The following is a 15,258-nucleotide window of genomic DNA, read 5'->3' as shown; positions in this document are numbered from 1 at the left end:
GTGCCCGGGCAACCCCCTTCACCACCCGGCCGCCACCACCACCGCCACCCCGGCCGGCCGGCGAGATGACTCAGAGGCTGACTCACACAACCTTTATTTGACCGTCCGGGCGGCCGGGGCCGGGGCCTTGCCACCCTTCCCTGCGACCTCGCACCACCTCGCACCTCGCACCCTCCGCGCGGACCGGAAGGCCCTCGCTCCGACGCCGCAATCAAGTGCACCACCACCACGACGACGCGGAGTGTGAGTCAGGCGGCCGCCCGGCCGACGCCCAGCCGATAAACTCACTTCCCGACGCTCCCCGCGTCGGCGTCCTGGACACGGGGTGGAGCCCGATGGAGCCGGGCTGGGCTGGGCTGGGTGGAGCCGTGGCAGGGCCCACCAGGGCGCGCCGGTGCGTGAGTCAGCCCGCCACGCGAACCAGTTGCCGATTCCCCGCCCCCTGCAGAGAGCCCCTCTGTCTCTCTCACCCTCAAGGGGCGAAGCGAGGCAGGTTGACGCACTTTCGGCCGGTCACGCCGCCAGTGGCACCACGCAACGGGGAGGCGCCCAGATGCGCCGCCCGGCCGGCCGGCTCGGCGGCTAGGCCGGGTCTATTTTCATCTATTTACAGTGGGCCGGCCAGCCAGACGACGAAGGCGACTCGCAGCGACGCGCAGACGACGCGCTGCACCGGCAAAACGCGCTCGGGGCGCCGCGGCCGCCCCCGCCAGGTCGCCGTCGTCATCCTCCAGGTGGCCGTCGACGGCCGGCCAGCAGGTCGCGTCCCTGGTCCCCAGCCAGGGCGGTCCGGAGGGCGGCGAGGCCGGCCGCGCACGCCATCGCTAGACTAGACGCGCTGCAGCGCGTTGCATCGCCAGACGGACGCTCTAAAAATACCCAAATCGGGCGGCGCGGCAACATGTGCCCCGTGTCATTGCCTCTCTCTTTCCAACGGAATTCCTCGGCCGCCCTCCAGTCTTCCTTCCTCCTCCCGCTCGCAAGCGAACGCACAGCGAACGCGCAGCCAATATTTACTCGCGAGGCGCCCCGCCCCGCCCCGCCCCAACAGCCATGCACTTGGTTTGGAGAGATAACACCTCGAGCCGCAGGCAGGCAGGCCTCGGCTGCCTCGGCCCCGGCAGACTGATTCCGAGAGCCGTTTTCGTCGCTCTGTCTCTCTCGCACTCGCGGGGCGTCCCGTATAGGTGCGAGAGAGACGCAGCGACGACGACGCCTCTCGGAATGAGTGTGCAGGGCCGGCAGGGCCGGGAGGGGCCGGAATGCAGCACGAGCAGGCCCTTCTTCTTTGCATAGTCGCGGTCGCCTCGCCGCCTATCGCCCGCAATCTCGAGATAAGGCCCGGCGGGACAAAACACGCCAAACTGCGGCCAATCCGAATCGCATTGGAAATCGACCACTTTCAGCAGCCTCCGGTCCAGCAGTGTCCACGCACGGTGGCGGCGCCTGCATCTGCGGCCGCCCTGGCATCCCCTCGCCGCCAACGCGCCGAACGGAACGGGCTGCGGATCCCTTTGGGGCGCCCACCATGGGGCGGAGATTACGAGTGTAGTGTCGGGTCGTATCGTATCTCGCCGATTAGCGCCCTTCTCCCTCTGTGTCGCCGATGCGACGCTGCTGCTGGTGCTACGCGTTGCGGCCGCGACGACGCCCCGAGAGAGAAAGCGACGCGCCGGGGACGGCCATGCCCGGCCGGTCCAGCCCGTGCCACCGGCAGATGCATCGGCAGATGCACCGCATCCATCCAATGCACCGCAAGATTGGCCGCCGGCAGATGCACCGCACTGCACCGCACTGCACCGGCGGGGCGGGGAAGCCATTCGCTTCACTTTGATCCCATCAAGGGAACCACGGCACGGCATCGACCAGCAAGCCTGAGCCGCGCCAGATCATGTTTGCCCACGGCTTTTGGCTGGGCTTTCCTTCATGTTCATGCTCAAGCCCAAGCCCGAGCCCGCACCCATCGTGGACTTCCCCCGCCCCGCCCCGCCCCACCGGCCCACCTCTTTTCGGCTCACTTTTGACTGTGGCACTCCCCTCTCCTTCCCTTCCCTTCCCCTGGGCGGTTCGCATGACAGAGACCTGGAGGACCAACTTGGTGTTGCAGCTAGCCCCCTCGCACACACACAAAATTAAAAAAAAAAAAAAAACTGATTGTAAGTGCAAGCAGTAACAATTCATCACCTTTAACCCTTTGAACCAGCTCCTCTTTTAATTTTGAAAATATGACAAAAAAAGGAAAAAAAAAACAAAAAGAAACTTTGTAATGTTGTACAATAGCCATAGTAGTAAAATTGCAGAGTAAAAAAAAAAAAAGATAAACGGTCTCCATAAAAGTCAGACTCAACTGATTAAGGGATGTGTACTTGGATGACGGATTTTTATTTCAAAGATGGTTGTGTATCTTTGGAAAGTATTATTCGAACCACCTACACTTAATATAAGACTGGCAATTATTTCAACAAATGAAAGACACATAGAACCAAATGTTTCATGGAGAGTCAATAGATAAAGTGACAAATGTTTACTTCTTTCAATTGATATATATCATAAAAATGAAGGTGATTAAACCTACCTTGAAAACTTCAGAAAAGAATCCTGATCCTATTTTCTCTCTTGTGAAGTCATCAAGACGATTTAGGGCTGCAACTGCATGTCGCAGCGCTTGACATGAGGAGCCCGTGACACGTGATAACTTGAGTGTAGGTACGCCCGGGCCCAGCCTGGTATCCAGAGAGGCCGAGCTTGATGAGGGCACCACAATCCTTTCAGGAGATAGGTTCATGATAGCTGTTCCACCACTATCACTTAATTTTTTACTAAAACCATTGTCACTCCGATGACCACTTGACGCTTGAATCATTTTGAAGACCACTTTACTATAACATCACTCATTTAAAGTTCTTTCACAGAAGAGGGGTCGTTGGAGTAGGTGAAAAGCCATCATTACTGACAGGCTGAATATTTATAGGGAAATGGTAGAGCTTGTAAAAGGGGGCTGAGCACAGAATGGGCCTCTGGATCAATGTTTACACAAATCATCAGACCAGCAACAAGATCCATGGCCTCAATCGGGGTTGTTCCATGGACGATGAGAGTTGTCTTAATGCGTCTGCGGCCACAAACACCGTATGCACTTTCTTCAGAAACTGACAAGAAGATCCAGGACTGCAATGTTTTGAAAGTAGGCGGAAGCTCTTCTGTCAAATCCACAAATTAAACCGTCGGAATGGGGTATTGAGGTCGTTATTCCGAGACGGCACGCGCACGATCATCGAAAGCACAGCTTCGAAAAACGGACTTGAAGCAAAACTTCACTTAATTTGCAAACGTCCACTGCGAGTGACAGTTTTTAACACAGACATCAACAGAGATCCTCGCGGCTCGGTCGCCATGTTCTCACTGCAACGACATCTTCAAGAAGAGTTTCGACTGAATGAAAACTGGCCTGCGCTTGTTCCTCTTCCCCGTTTGCACCAGAGATACCCCACGACTGGCAGAGCCAGCGTGGCCAGCGTCTCGCGGCGACCAGCAGCAGCAGCAGCGCCCGCGGCGGCGGACTGTGGTACTACTCCAGGCGAGGCGCGGTAGTTTGAATCCTGACGGGTGATCAGCGGATGCATGTTTCCATGCTACTCTTTTCGGATTTCGTTGTGGCTGTCTGGCTATCGGCCGGTAAACCAGGTAATTAGTGACGTGAGTGTTTCAATAGGTTCGTTAAAAAAACAAAACAACAACAACAACAAAGAAACTTAAAATTCTTATTCTTGAAATTAGCTTAATGTAACTACTCTATTTACATAATTATTTCTATTGCGGTGGAACATTAGTTTTTTACAGCTGCCTTTTTTGCCTTTTTGACGAGTCTGATATATTTCGACGCTTGATACGTGTCCTCTTCTTCTTTGGCATAAACAACCTTCTTTTTCGGGTTCCTTTTGGCTAATCTAATTTTTAATTCTTCAGGTGTCAAAGTTGAAACATCAAGCGGCAGCTGTTTTCAAAAAATATATAAAAAGTTCAATTAATATCCTAAACCGACATGAATAGATTTAATTGTCAAAGTTGGATTACTTACTTGTATAATAGAGCGAGGCTCTTGGTAACGAATGTAAAATGATGACCCATCCGCTTGGACTACAAGAGTTGGATATGTTCTTAAAAATGACTCTCTATGGATTTTGGTTACAAGGGCTAGGTTATTTGACAAACCCCTGGCGCACAGCTTATTGAGCGAGGATAAAGGAGACGACAGTATGCACTTGGCTGCTGCCCATTGATGACCTGCTCTCATCCTGAAAATAATGGAACATTAATGTATGAAAATGTCAAAAAAGCAGTCAAAATTGTTCTGATTTACTAGATTTAATGACGAAATCAACTAAACAATAGTCCCTTTACATAGATTCTCACCTGATCAATAGGTTAGAAGAAATCATTTTACTGTATAAATATAATTTGAGAATAGAACACAATGAAGCAATGCTCTTGAATGTTTCCTTTTCGAAAATGGATGAAGTCTGAGGCGACGATACTTCTTCAAATTCGCAATTATGCTCCAAACATTAAAAACACTTTATTGCAACACAGACGGCCTGCATTTGCAGCCGAACCAAACGGAAAGAACAGTATGAGAAATTTTTAAGAAGTGAAAGGCAGCACTCACTTGTATGAGACATTGCTACTTACTTCATTGCCGCTTTTTACCTGCTTTTTCCGAACGACAGAAGTTGGTTCTCGGTGGTTTTAAGGGGATATGGATGAATTCAAGGCAGAACAAGGATACTTTTTCAGATAGATTTATTGATATGTCAAAAGAGGAAACAGATAAATCTTTCTTCAAAAATATATCACAGAGTGTTAGTTTTCAAACAAAATGTAAATGGCAGTAATGGGGAATGACCATGGTGAATGGATCAGCCCCTCACCCCCTCCATCTAACATAAGTGCCAGTACCACAGAGCTAACGGTAGCTGGAGCCCTAAATGCATGTAGGGCTCTAAAGGTAGCTAAGCTTGGAGCATGTTGTCCTTTGCACATTGAAAACAAACAGTGAGTTTCCATTCCATCTTATTGTTGATAAAAGCTGTATCAAGTAAAGATAATTCACACTTTACACATTGGAAAGGCAGGCTATTGCCCTCCCCACCCCCTGCCACAGCCTGGCACTATCTGTAAAGTGTGAATTTTCTTAAAAGGACCACCCGATAATACAAATCAGCTCTCAATTCTCACTGGAATGAATACAATAATAATAATAATAATAAGAGGTAAAAAAATTGGCTGTAAAGAAAATTTTTAATACAAAACCAAGGAAAATCCAAAAAGAATACATATTACATATATACATTACATTAGTGTATGCAGATGGAGCACACAGGAATCAAGTAACAATCATCTCTTATCATGCTGTTGACATGTTGTACAAATGCATACTTCATGACATGCAAATAAGAACTATGAGGTAAAAGAAGAAAAAAAAGTGACATCACAATTTTGGTAATTGGAATTCCCACAATATGTCTCAGTACATAGAATTAATAAAAAGGGATGTGAGTTATAACTTATTTCCTTTATTAATGCCTGCTTCCTCAAGGTAGTTGTGGAGGTGCTTCCATGCACGAATAACTTGGCGCTGAGTGAAGTCATAGGTCCACAATGTTGATAAAATGGTAGTGGCACCCTTGATCTGCTCGGAATTGCTTGGTTGGGCAGCGATGCGAGAGCGGGCCGCGTCTTCCGGCAAGTTGTTGCGCCGTTTCAGCCTCCTCACAGCCTAAACACATATTTGCATAAAATTTCAGGACTACAACTTCCAGGAATTATTTTCCTTCATAGGTGATGATGAGAGGAGACTAGGCAAATTATTTACCTCATCTGGAGGAATCATGCAGACCCAATATTCGTGACAGTACTGCTCCCAACCTGCTTGTAGTAGAACAGCAGCTTCTACGACAATTATGTTTTTCCCAGATGCATGGAGTTTGGCAATTTCATGTTGGGTTCTTTCCCAAAGTGCTGGCCACACCATGTTGTTTAATGCAGTAAGTTTGGCCTGTAAGTTATTTTCAATAATTAAAAGTGAGATAAAAAATTAAAAATTTATAGAACAACAAAAAATCATTTCATTATACCTTGTCGTTAAACACAAGAAGACCAAGTGCTTTTCTGTTTATTTCACCATCAGCATCCAGGATGTCCTTTCCAAAGAATTCCACCATTTTGTCTTTGATAGGTTGGCCCTGTTCATACAAAGTGTGGGCAAGTGAGTCACAATCTATGAGACCTGCACCCATTTCTTCCAGCCGTCGTCCAATAGAAGACTTCCCACTGGCAATGCCTCCAGTTAGTCCAATGATATACGGTGATGGAGGCAAATTGGGTCTTGCCTGGAAAAAGATAAACAAAGAATGCTCTCAAGACAAAATTCAAATTTCTGGAAACATTCATCAAATTTCATGCCTTACCTCTGGTTTTTTTAGTCTTGTTCCAAGTACTCTGAGTCTTAGATTGCCAGAGCTCACCTTATCTTCTTCCTCTTGCTCTTGTTTGATTTGGGTTACCAGGAGATCCACAGAGTGTACAACCAGTGGTTTGAGAGACTTTGCTTCACGAGCCTCATTTACTTTCAGACCTCCCGCCTTTGTCTCTTCGCTCACAACAATCATCTAAAACATACACATGGTCCGGCTTGGGCATCATCCAGAGCAAAGAGACAAAGTGACAGAGTGGCTTCCAGTACATGGCACGTACCTCGAAAGAAGGCTCACGTATAGTAGGGCCAAATGGATCGCTGATGGGCACCACATCATATTCGATATTTGGATCTAAATCTTGTAGAACTTCAAGAACATCAGCTATTCGATCCTCGCATGATGCAATCAGCTCTGTTAAGCATTTTGCTGAGATAAAAGGGAACCAGGTTAGACACATGCATAGGAGGAGTAATCCAGTGCTTATTAAAATGTAGGGGAGCGAGTGCTTACTTTTCAGCATTGACTCATCGGTAACTCCAACAGTAAGTTTACGCCTGCATCGAAGAACTGCTTCACTGAGCAGAATTTTATGTCCAGCATGAAGCCTGTCAAAGGTGCCTCCAAGGACAACGTTGTCATACATTGCCTCATTGGCATCAGTGTCCACAGGTGGCGTTTCACTACTCTCATTATCTAAGGAAACTACGGCACACCCAGCAGATACATTTGCGAGACATTTCTTAAGAAACGCATTCATCTCATCATTACTAAGAACTTGGTCAAAAAACACAACGTCAATGGATTTCTTGGTGCGAATGATGGTTTGCGTTGGATCCTTCAAGTACGCTAGGAGAATAGCGACGTCGAGATTGTGCCCCAGCGTCTGTGAGTACATCCCAATGACAGCGCGGCTGTACACAGCAGGGCTGGGTGCAGCCACTGGCGGCGACGGCGGTGTCAGCAAGCGGGACAGCCGAGTGGGCAGGTACTGAATGTACAGCTTGTTGAGCAGGTATTTCTGCACGTCGGGCAGCACACGGCCCACTCGTGACGGGTTGGTGACAACCAGGAGCCCAGTCTTGGCCATGCTGCAACGGACCACTTTGGCAGCCAGCTTGGAGCCGAGGAGTCGACGACAAGGCTTGCGGCCTTGCCGGAGTCAGTGTTCGGCCTAGCAGAAGGAAGGGATAAACATAACCTGCGGACGGCGCTGCAACCGAAACAAACTTACAGTCCCCTGAGGCGCGACAGGACTCGACACTTGTACCAGCACACGGTCGGGGCATTTACCTGCACCGTGGCTGTCGGCAAACGGGTCTGCAGGCGTAAGGAGGTCGTTGTGAGGGCTTATTTACCGGATCCTTCACATCTCGCGATGAGAGGGCAATGTACATCGCACGTCACCCCACCCACGGCACACACACACACAGCGCACACGCACGCGCGTCAAACGCACACACACACGCACACACTTCAATGCGAGATATGAAAAATTTCACACTCAGCAAAAACATGCCCCAAAGAGAAATATAATAGGACTTAATTCAAATGAAAAAAAAGAACTGACAAATAGCTATTTTGACTTCATAGCAAAGTGAAAAATAAGTTCCATTTTTGAGGAAGGAGAATCGGTAGCAGCTGTCGGGTTTTGTGGCCAAGTTAAGTCTAGCCTTAGAGCAGGGGTTCCCTTAGAGCAGGGGTTCCCTTCTGAATTGCAATAGCAATAAAATGTCCGAGCTGCTGTGGTGTGTAGAACGCCCCTAACCTAGAAAGTTCTCCAGTGTTTACAGTACTGCATTGGAGGAAACTGATACATTTTGACATGGAAGCACACTAGATTGTTCCCGTAAGGCTTCTAAAAGGTTTAATAATGCTGAATCGACCGCGTGAAGAAAGTGTCAATTGTATTTATTGTCAGAAAAGAAAGCCGAATTGTTACTGACTAGGGGAAACATTATAAGTACACACTAGCATTAGCTAATTTTGTTGATGTACATTGTATACGTAGCATAGGCTATGTCTCAGAACGTAGTGAGGAACTTTTATAAATCAGCGAGGTATGTCACCTGGTCGTCAGGCCTGAGATGGAAAAGCTCCAACCCCCGGAGTGTGCTGAAGCTGGCAGATAGGGGCATGTTCAAAGATATTTTCCCTGGCAACTCCAGGTAGGGCTTTGGTATTTTCCCCTTCCAACTATCTTTGGGTTATTAGCGTCTCGAGTTTTTCTCATGACATACTATATGATTACAGCACAGAGGTTGACACTCTTCTAAAGTCATCAAGCCAATGTGTTTATGCTGGCTTCGATCCTACAGCAGATAGTCTGCATGTTGGCAATCTCCTTGTACTTGTCAATCTTCTTCACTGGCAGAAACGTGGTCATCAGGTTGTTGCTTTGGTTAGTAACTTAGTGCCCCTAAGTTTCCTTTCAGCGTTCAATGCAAGCACAACGCAATAATTCTTTTTTTCTTGTAAATTTGCAACAAACAAACTCAAAAATAGATTGGAGGTGCTACGGGGCACATTGGAGATCCAAGTGAAAGGAGTACTGAACGCCCATCACTTTCATCAGAATTAGTCTTTAAGAATGCTGATAGCATTAAAGAAAACATAGAAAATGTTTTTGAAAATTTTAGGAAGCACTTTTCTGATGGGTGTGAACTTCATCCTCCAAAGTATGTCTTTGATTTTATATTTTTTGAAAGTATGATGGGTTTTTGCATTACAAATGCTATACTAAAAGCTGTACTCAAATTTTACAGGATAGTGAACAATTATGATTGGTACTGTAAAATGAATTCTGTGGAGTTTGTTGGATATGTTGGACGCCATTTTCGTATGGGAACAATGTTGGGCCGAGACAGTGTTTCCCAAAGGCTTAAATCTGAACGTGGCATGAGCTTTACTGAATTTACTTACCAAATTTTTCAAGCTTATGATTGGTTACATCTGTATCGTGCACATAATTGTAGATTTCAGGTAAGTTTGAGGTGATTTCCTCCTTTTATGGTTTCTGTTCAATTAAACTATGATTTGTAACACAGATTACTATTTTTAGATTGGTGGTAGTGACCAAATGGGTAACATTGTGTCAGGACATGACCTGATCAGTCGTGTTGAAGATGTACCCGTGTATGGTAAGTGCTCTTGATGCGCCCCTCATGTTTAGGTACTTCATTTAGTTACAGGTGTTGATGTATTTCTGTGTTCCCTATAATCTTTCTGTTATCAGGCATTACTCTTCCCCTAATAAAATCGGAAGCCGGGGACAAATTTGGAAAATCAGCCGGCAATGCAGTGTGGCTTTCTTCAGTAAAAACATCCCCTTATGACTTATACCAATTTTTTGTGCGAACACCAGATGCTGATGTGGAACAGTTATTGAAGCTTTTTACTTTCAATACATTACGAGAGATAAAGGAGATAATGGACAAGCACAAGGTTAGTAGAATCTTTTATTCTATAAGTCAATTTAGTTTAAGAACAGTTCATTGTCATTGCAATTTATTAAAATATATAAACCTTGTGTTGTTTGACTGCTCTATTACATTTGTCCTAACAAATCTTATATTGTTTTAGCAAGAACCATCAAAATGGATAGCACAAAAAGTTTTAGCTCAAGATGTCACTACCCTTGTACATGGAGGTATGTTATCAATGTGACATATGACAATGATCTGCTATGTGCACATGCAAATTTTACTGGATACTTTTTTTTTCTCTCTTGAAGAGGAAGGTTTAAAAATGGCTCAGTTAACATCAACTTTATTGCATGGCTCAGATCCAAACAAATTAGCTGAGCTTACCTCAGAGCAAGCCTTGCAGGTTTTTCGTGGAGCACCTTTGAAAAAAATGATTTTACAACCTGGTATGACTTTTGTGGATGTAAGCACAGCAGCTGGATGCTTTCCGACTGAGAGTAAGTTAAGCAGACTTTCACCTCTGCAGAGTTCAATATTATTTCTCTTGATATAAATGAGAATTTTTTGTGTAGGTGATGCAAGAAGAATAATTTCTGCTGGAGGTTTCACTGTGAATTATCAAAAATCACGTAATCCTGATGAAGTCTTTCAAGTTTCACACATCCTACCTAGTAATTTTTCACTCCTGCGAGTGGGTAAGCAATTTCTTTAAATTTAATCCCTCAATTCCTTGCTATAAGAATTTCTTTCCTTAAGTGTTGCTTTTTTTTTTTTCAGGAAAGAAGAACTTTTACCTAGTTGAATGGGTTTGACATAATTATCTTTGTGGAGACATGTGGCTCACTTTGGAAAACTTACAAAAATCTATATTTATCTGTTAGTATGTGATCAAGTGTAAATGAAGTGTAAATCACATGGATGTTCGCTTACATACTCCATAAAGTATACAGATAGAACTCTAGAGGTGCCTTTACTTGTCATACACCTATCCCAAATGTCCCAATGTCCATCATGCCAGTAAAAATTTTAATGAATTTTTGATTTACTGGCCATTTGATGATTGCAGTGTGTTATTCAAACGAAGAATCTGCATTTGCAGGGGAGGAAAATGCTGTTGCAAAACTGCTGTTAATTCCAGGAGGTCACTGGACACTGTGCGCTGCTTATACATCTCAGCATCTATAGCTGATTCAGACCGGAACAGTAATCTGTGTTTCCCCTCCTTCACTTTGTTGTACAAACGAACTTTCTTCTGTAGTCGAATTAGCATTTCCAGCTTCTGTAAAAATATATTAAGTGTCTCTTTGTTCCTCAAAGATTTAATTTGGATCAAAACTGCTCCCACCTGTTGTTTTAGTAAATGAGCTTCCTCAACTTTTCTTTTTCCATCTGCAACTGCCTGCTCTTCTCTTTGCAATGCTTTCTCAGTCTCTTCAAGGGACGCATTTAGCTGTGATAACTCTTTGGGGAGCTCATTTTCCAATTGATTAGAAATTTGTTTGGCTTCCTGTGAAAATAGTTAAAACCATTAACTCTCAATACATCAACTTGAGTACTTGCAAAAATTAAGGAAGTATGGAAATTACCATCTTAGCTTGTTTCTTTCTATTCGAAAGATTTTCTAATTTGCGTTCAAAAACTATTCGGTTGCTAACAGCTCCATGGTTTCCAACCGATCTTTTTTCTCTGGCGTCTGCTTCATCTATCAGGGATTCTCTTCTCATAATGCAGTGCTCCAAATCTTTTACAAGGGTTTCCTGTACTTTTCTAAGGTGCGAGAATCTCACCTAAAATTGTGATGGGATTTTATTTGTTGTTTACAAAACAAATTGTACCTTTGAAAATCATGATTTACTTTTGAAGTTTTTCCATTTGTTACTTACATCCATTCTGTGAATTTCAACCCTCATCTGACCGAGTTCCCCATTGGCTTTGTTATCTTCTTCATTCATTTGTTTTGTTTCAGAAGCCAGAATAATTTTCTTTTCCCAAGCCAAACATTCCCGCTTCAAATCTAGAATTTCTTGATTAAGTGATAGGTTACTTTCCTCTAAATTAGTTAGGTCCTCTTCTTGTTCTACATTTTCTCGCTCCAGATCCTTAACATACCCATATATTTGCATGTTTATTGCTTATTTCTAAACTACATTTCACCTTATAACTTCAAGTATCAATACCTTCAAAAGACCTAAAGCTTCTGTTTGGATGACAAGATTTTCTTTGTCGAGGAGTTCCTTGTATCCTCTCTTGTTGTGCAGGCCAACCGTCATTTTATGAAGAGAAATCTCCAGCTCATGTAGTTGGTGTTCAACATCTTTCTTTCCTTTGTTGTGCTTTTCAGTTTCATACTCAATTTTCAGAGACCTCTGAGTTAAAATATGCACCTCTTTAGAAAAATGGTGAAAGGAATGTTAATTTTCAAATTGATTTCACAAAACAAATTCAGTTTCAAAGGTGTATGAACTTACGCTTGTATAGTAAATTGAGCTGTTGCAGCTGTGTTTGTCTCTCCTCAGTAAGTCTCACTATGTGGGACTGGAGCCGCAACCAAAATGCTTGTTTCTTTTCAGCTTCTTGGGTGTTTTCTTCTATTTCAGTTTCTATGGCTTTGATTCGAACCTGCTGAGGGCTTTCCTCTGTCGACTTTTAGATAAGCAAGGAGTTTATTACATTTGTTCAATACAAAAAATTTCATTACATTTCAAACCAAATACTTACCCCAGAACGAGCAAGAATACTATCCAGTTTTTTAGAGAGCTGATCTATTAACTGCATTTTGCTTTCCATTATGTGTGTGTTTCGTTTAACAGTAGCTTCTAGCTGCAATAATTCATTAGCATATTTCTCTGCCTCTAAACTTGCCTCCCTCAATAGGTTTTCATTGTATACAGCAGCACCTCTAGTTTTCTCTATTTCTACCATTGTTTTAGCTATTTGATTCTCCATCATTATAAAAGCCATTTCCTGTTACATGGAAAATTTCTTTGGTTGTAGTGTATAGGCACATGATCATAATAGAATTAATATCAATATTATGAGAAGGGCTTATACCTGCTGTTTGTTGTTGTCTTTAAGACTTTTGATTGAACGAGCCAAGTGTTGAAAAGCCTTGTCATGCTTGCTTTGGTCTTGAAGCTTCTCTAGAATTTGCATTTCTAATGAAATTTTTTTTTGTGTTAGATGCTCCAATTCTCTTTGTTGGTAGAGGCTCTGTTGAGACAAAACCTTGCCATCCTGTGAAGTAACATGTTAAATTTGATCAGTTGCTTCCTGTGACTTTGTGAGAACATTTTCTCCAAAACTTCCTTCTATTTCATCAGTCACAAAAATGGAGGGCAAGCTTTACCATTTGTGTGGAGCGCAAATTATCCTCAGTTTTCTTAACCATTTCAGAAACAGAACTATAGTCATCTTCTATTTCTGAAATCCGTTCCTTGTTTTTGTAGTAACTTTTCACTAGATCATTGTATTCTGTTTCAAGCCGACCAAGAACGCCCATTATTTTTTCATTTTCAATCATTTCAAGCTTAGCTATTCTTTTGTAGCTCTCAATTTCTGAGATCATTAGCTGAAATGCTTCCTTAGCTTTTCTGTATTGAATAAAACACAACTTTAAAACAGGCAGAAATTAAAAAGAGTTTTGAAACTGAATCTCTCGACTTACTTCAAATCTTTTTGAACATTATTGTAAACTCTATCTCTTTGTTGTAAATTAACCACTACTCCATTCCATATTCGAGTCAAGCGAACTTGCTCATTTTGTAGTGCTTCTAGATCTGCTGAGCCTTCAGCTATTGTCCTGCGAAGACTTTCCTGTTGTTGCAACTTGACCTCTCTCTGGGCTTTTAACTGCTCTCGCTTGCTTTCCAAACCAAGCACAGCTTGCCTCAGTTTTAACAGAAGTATGTCCTATTGAAGAAAGAGGAGGCTTGGTAAGTCATTCACTTAATATTGAAATAGTACGTATTGCACATTTCTACTACCTGCTTTTGCTTTTCTTTTGCCATTTCTTCTTTCTGCTGTTCAGTTTTGTCTGCTATTCTTTGTGATACTGACAGTTCTGAGTTGTATTCGGACTCCCATTGCTTTAATTGCCATTCAACACTTTTCAAAATCTCTATCTCAAGACGCATTTTGTCCTCTGAAAATAAGATCAAAAATTATGATGATTTATATTTATTTTTGTGTCAGCTAAAATGGCTTAAATTTTTCAGTAATTTATACCTTGTTTTTGGATGTCTGAAATTTTTTGTGCTTCTGCCTTGTGAACGTTGTTAAGAGTTTTTAACTCCTTTTCTAAGTTAGCACGAGTCTCCTCAAACTCAGCAAGTGATTTTCTGTAAGATGCCAACTGCCTCTGGCTATGAGCAACTTCTTCTTGGAGGTTGAAGAGATTTACTCCCAGATCTTCTCTCTCTTTTGCCTTGGCTTTCAAATTGCTATCCTGTTTGAAATTGAGAGCAAATGAATTATGGTGAAAAATGTAAACAACAGGGAACAGACAAAAGAAATAATTTTACCAATTCAGATACTTCTTGATCAAGTTTACTGAGCCGTTTCTGCAAAAGCTCTTTTAAAGCCTTTTGGAACTTCATCATGAGGGGGTTGTCAGGATCAAGTACATGTGGGTTTCCTCCATTGTCTCCTGATCCCTCCTTTTGAAACTTGTCATGTTCAGGCTCTCGATTCATGTTCTCTAATAATGCTGGTGGAATTGTGTCTTCTCTTCTATCACTGTCATTCACAGGGGCCATTCTGTGACTGAATCCCTCTCCACCTCTTGCAGTGCTTTGAGGATCAAGGCCTGTTCTTCCATCAAAACCATGGTTTTGAGAAGTGGACGGACCATTGTCCACCATGTCTACATTCCTCTCTTTCTGGTCCATATTCTTCAGTTCATCAACAAGTAATCTACTGTCTTCTTGCTCCTCATCTTCTGATTTCCTATCCATTGCTTCTGGCAAATATCAAGAAATCACCTTTCATACCAAAGTAATAAGCTAGTCACCATGGCAACCATGTACACACACAAGAATTCATTTCAACATTTTCGATGCTCTGCACATACATGGTTACTAGAATCCCGTTTGTCTTAAATCAATGTCACGATGGGCATCATTTTGACATCGAAAGATTCATCACTGAATTTTCTGGTTGTTCCTGAAATGAACCATGGAGAACATGATATCTCATTTTATTGAAATAATTTCTTGAAACATCAAACAAAATTTCTAGCATATCTTGAAGATTCCCCATTTTGTCAACAACGACCGATGATATCTTAATGGGATGCGTTCATAGAAATGAATGAATGAATTCCAAATCGCTACCTCTTGGTGAATAAGTGGTGGGAGGCATTC

General features: G+C 43.3%; 5 protein-coding genes across 7 annotated transcripts in view; 1 reads left to right on the top strand and 4 right to left on the bottom strand.

Annotated features, from left to right (window-relative positions):
* LOC117646268 overlaps positions 1-3,496 on the bottom strand; it is a 38,004-nt gene extending 34,508 nt beyond the window's left edge. The window contains exon 1 of the mRNA XM_034387107.1: positions 2,576-3,496. Coding sequence (XP_034242998.1) covers positions 2,576-2,863 — 288 coding nt within the window. The 5' untranslated portion in view covers positions 2,864-3,496. The remainder of the gene's footprint in view (positions 1-2,575) is intronic.
* Positions 3,497-3,773: 277 nt separating this feature from the next.
* On the bottom strand, positions 3,774-4,637 carry LOC117646080 (39S ribosomal protein L55, mitochondrial). The gene is made up of 3 exons (XM_034386762.1): positions 4,414-4,637; positions 4,079-4,295; positions 3,774-3,994 (listed from the first exon to the last, which is right to left on the bottom strand). Exons 1-3 carry the CDS (start codon positions 4,437-4,439, stop codon positions 3,827-3,829), a joined length of 411 nt encoding a protein of 136 aa, XP_034242653.1. The 5' UTR covers positions 4,440-4,637; the 3' UTR covers positions 3,774-3,826.
* Positions 4,638-5,279: 642 nt separating this feature from the next.
* On the bottom strand, positions 5,280-7,969 carry LOC117646072 (bifunctional coenzyme A synthase). 2 transcript variants are annotated; one of them, XM_034386748.1, is made up of 7 exons: positions 7,767-7,969; positions 6,987-7,647; positions 6,754-6,902; positions 6,468-6,668; positions 6,135-6,389; positions 5,873-6,055; positions 5,280-5,776 (listed from the first exon to the last, which is right to left on the bottom strand). In XM_034386748.1, the coding sequence occupies exons 2-7, from the start codon at positions 7,561-7,563 to the stop codon at positions 5,558-5,560; spliced, it is 1,584 nt and encodes a 527-aa protein (XP_034242639.1). In that variant the 5' UTR covers positions 7,564-7,647; positions 7,767-7,969; the 3' UTR covers positions 5,280-5,557. The 2 variants fall into 2 exon arrangements, with proteins under 2 accessions (XP_034242639.1, XP_034242638.1); XM_034386747.1 differs by having other exon boundaries at positions 6,987-7,686; positions 7,767-7,967.
* Positions 7,970-8,193: 224 nt separating this feature from the next.
* LOC117646074 (tyrosine--tRNA ligase, mitochondrial) lies at positions 8,194-10,859 on the top strand. Its single transcript, XM_034386750.1, has 10 exons — positions 8,194-8,641; positions 8,727-8,874; positions 8,979-9,151; positions 9,239-9,455; positions 9,535-9,613; positions 9,709-9,917; positions 10,056-10,122; positions 10,207-10,395; positions 10,471-10,593; positions 10,676-10,859. Exons 1-10 carry the CDS (start codon positions 8,493-8,495, stop codon positions 10,708-10,710), a joined length of 1,389 nt encoding a protein of 462 aa, XP_034242641.1. The 5' UTR covers positions 8,194-8,492; the 3' UTR covers positions 10,711-10,859.
* Position 10,860: 1 nt separating this feature from the next.
* LOC117646071 (coiled-coil domain-containing protein 40) lies at positions 10,861-15,153 on the bottom strand. Of its 2 annotated transcripts, XM_034386746.1 has the most exons (13): positions 14,419-15,153; positions 14,123-14,342; positions 13,882-14,039; positions 13,563-13,807; positions 13,245-13,488; positions 12,950-13,132; positions 12,617-12,862; positions 12,367-12,541; positions 12,076-12,284; positions 11,782-11,997; positions 11,485-11,685; positions 11,244-11,405; positions 10,941-11,177 (listed from the first exon to the last, which is right to left on the bottom strand). In XM_034386746.1, exons 1-13 carry the CDS (start codon positions 14,848-14,850, stop codon positions 10,941-10,943), a joined length of 2,928 nt encoding a protein of 975 aa, XP_034242637.1. In that variant the 5' UTR covers positions 14,851-15,153. The 2 variants fall into 2 exon arrangements, with proteins under 2 accessions (XP_034242636.1, XP_034242637.1); XM_034386745.1 differs by having other exon boundaries at positions 10,861-11,405.
* Positions 15,154-15,258: the final 105 nt, after the last annotated feature.

Source organism: Thrips palmi, unplaced genomic scaffold (genome assembly GCF_012932325.1).
Source record: "Thrips palmi isolate BJ-2018 unplaced genomic scaffold, TpBJ-2018v1 HiC_scaffold_19, whole genome shotgun sequence".
In the NCBI taxonomy this organism is placed as follows: domain Eukaryota; kingdom Metazoa; phylum Arthropoda; class Insecta; order Thysanoptera; family Thripidae; genus Thrips; species Thrips palmi.
Note: the sequence above shows the minus strand (reverse complement) of the source record. Positions and strands in the feature narration are given on the sequence as shown.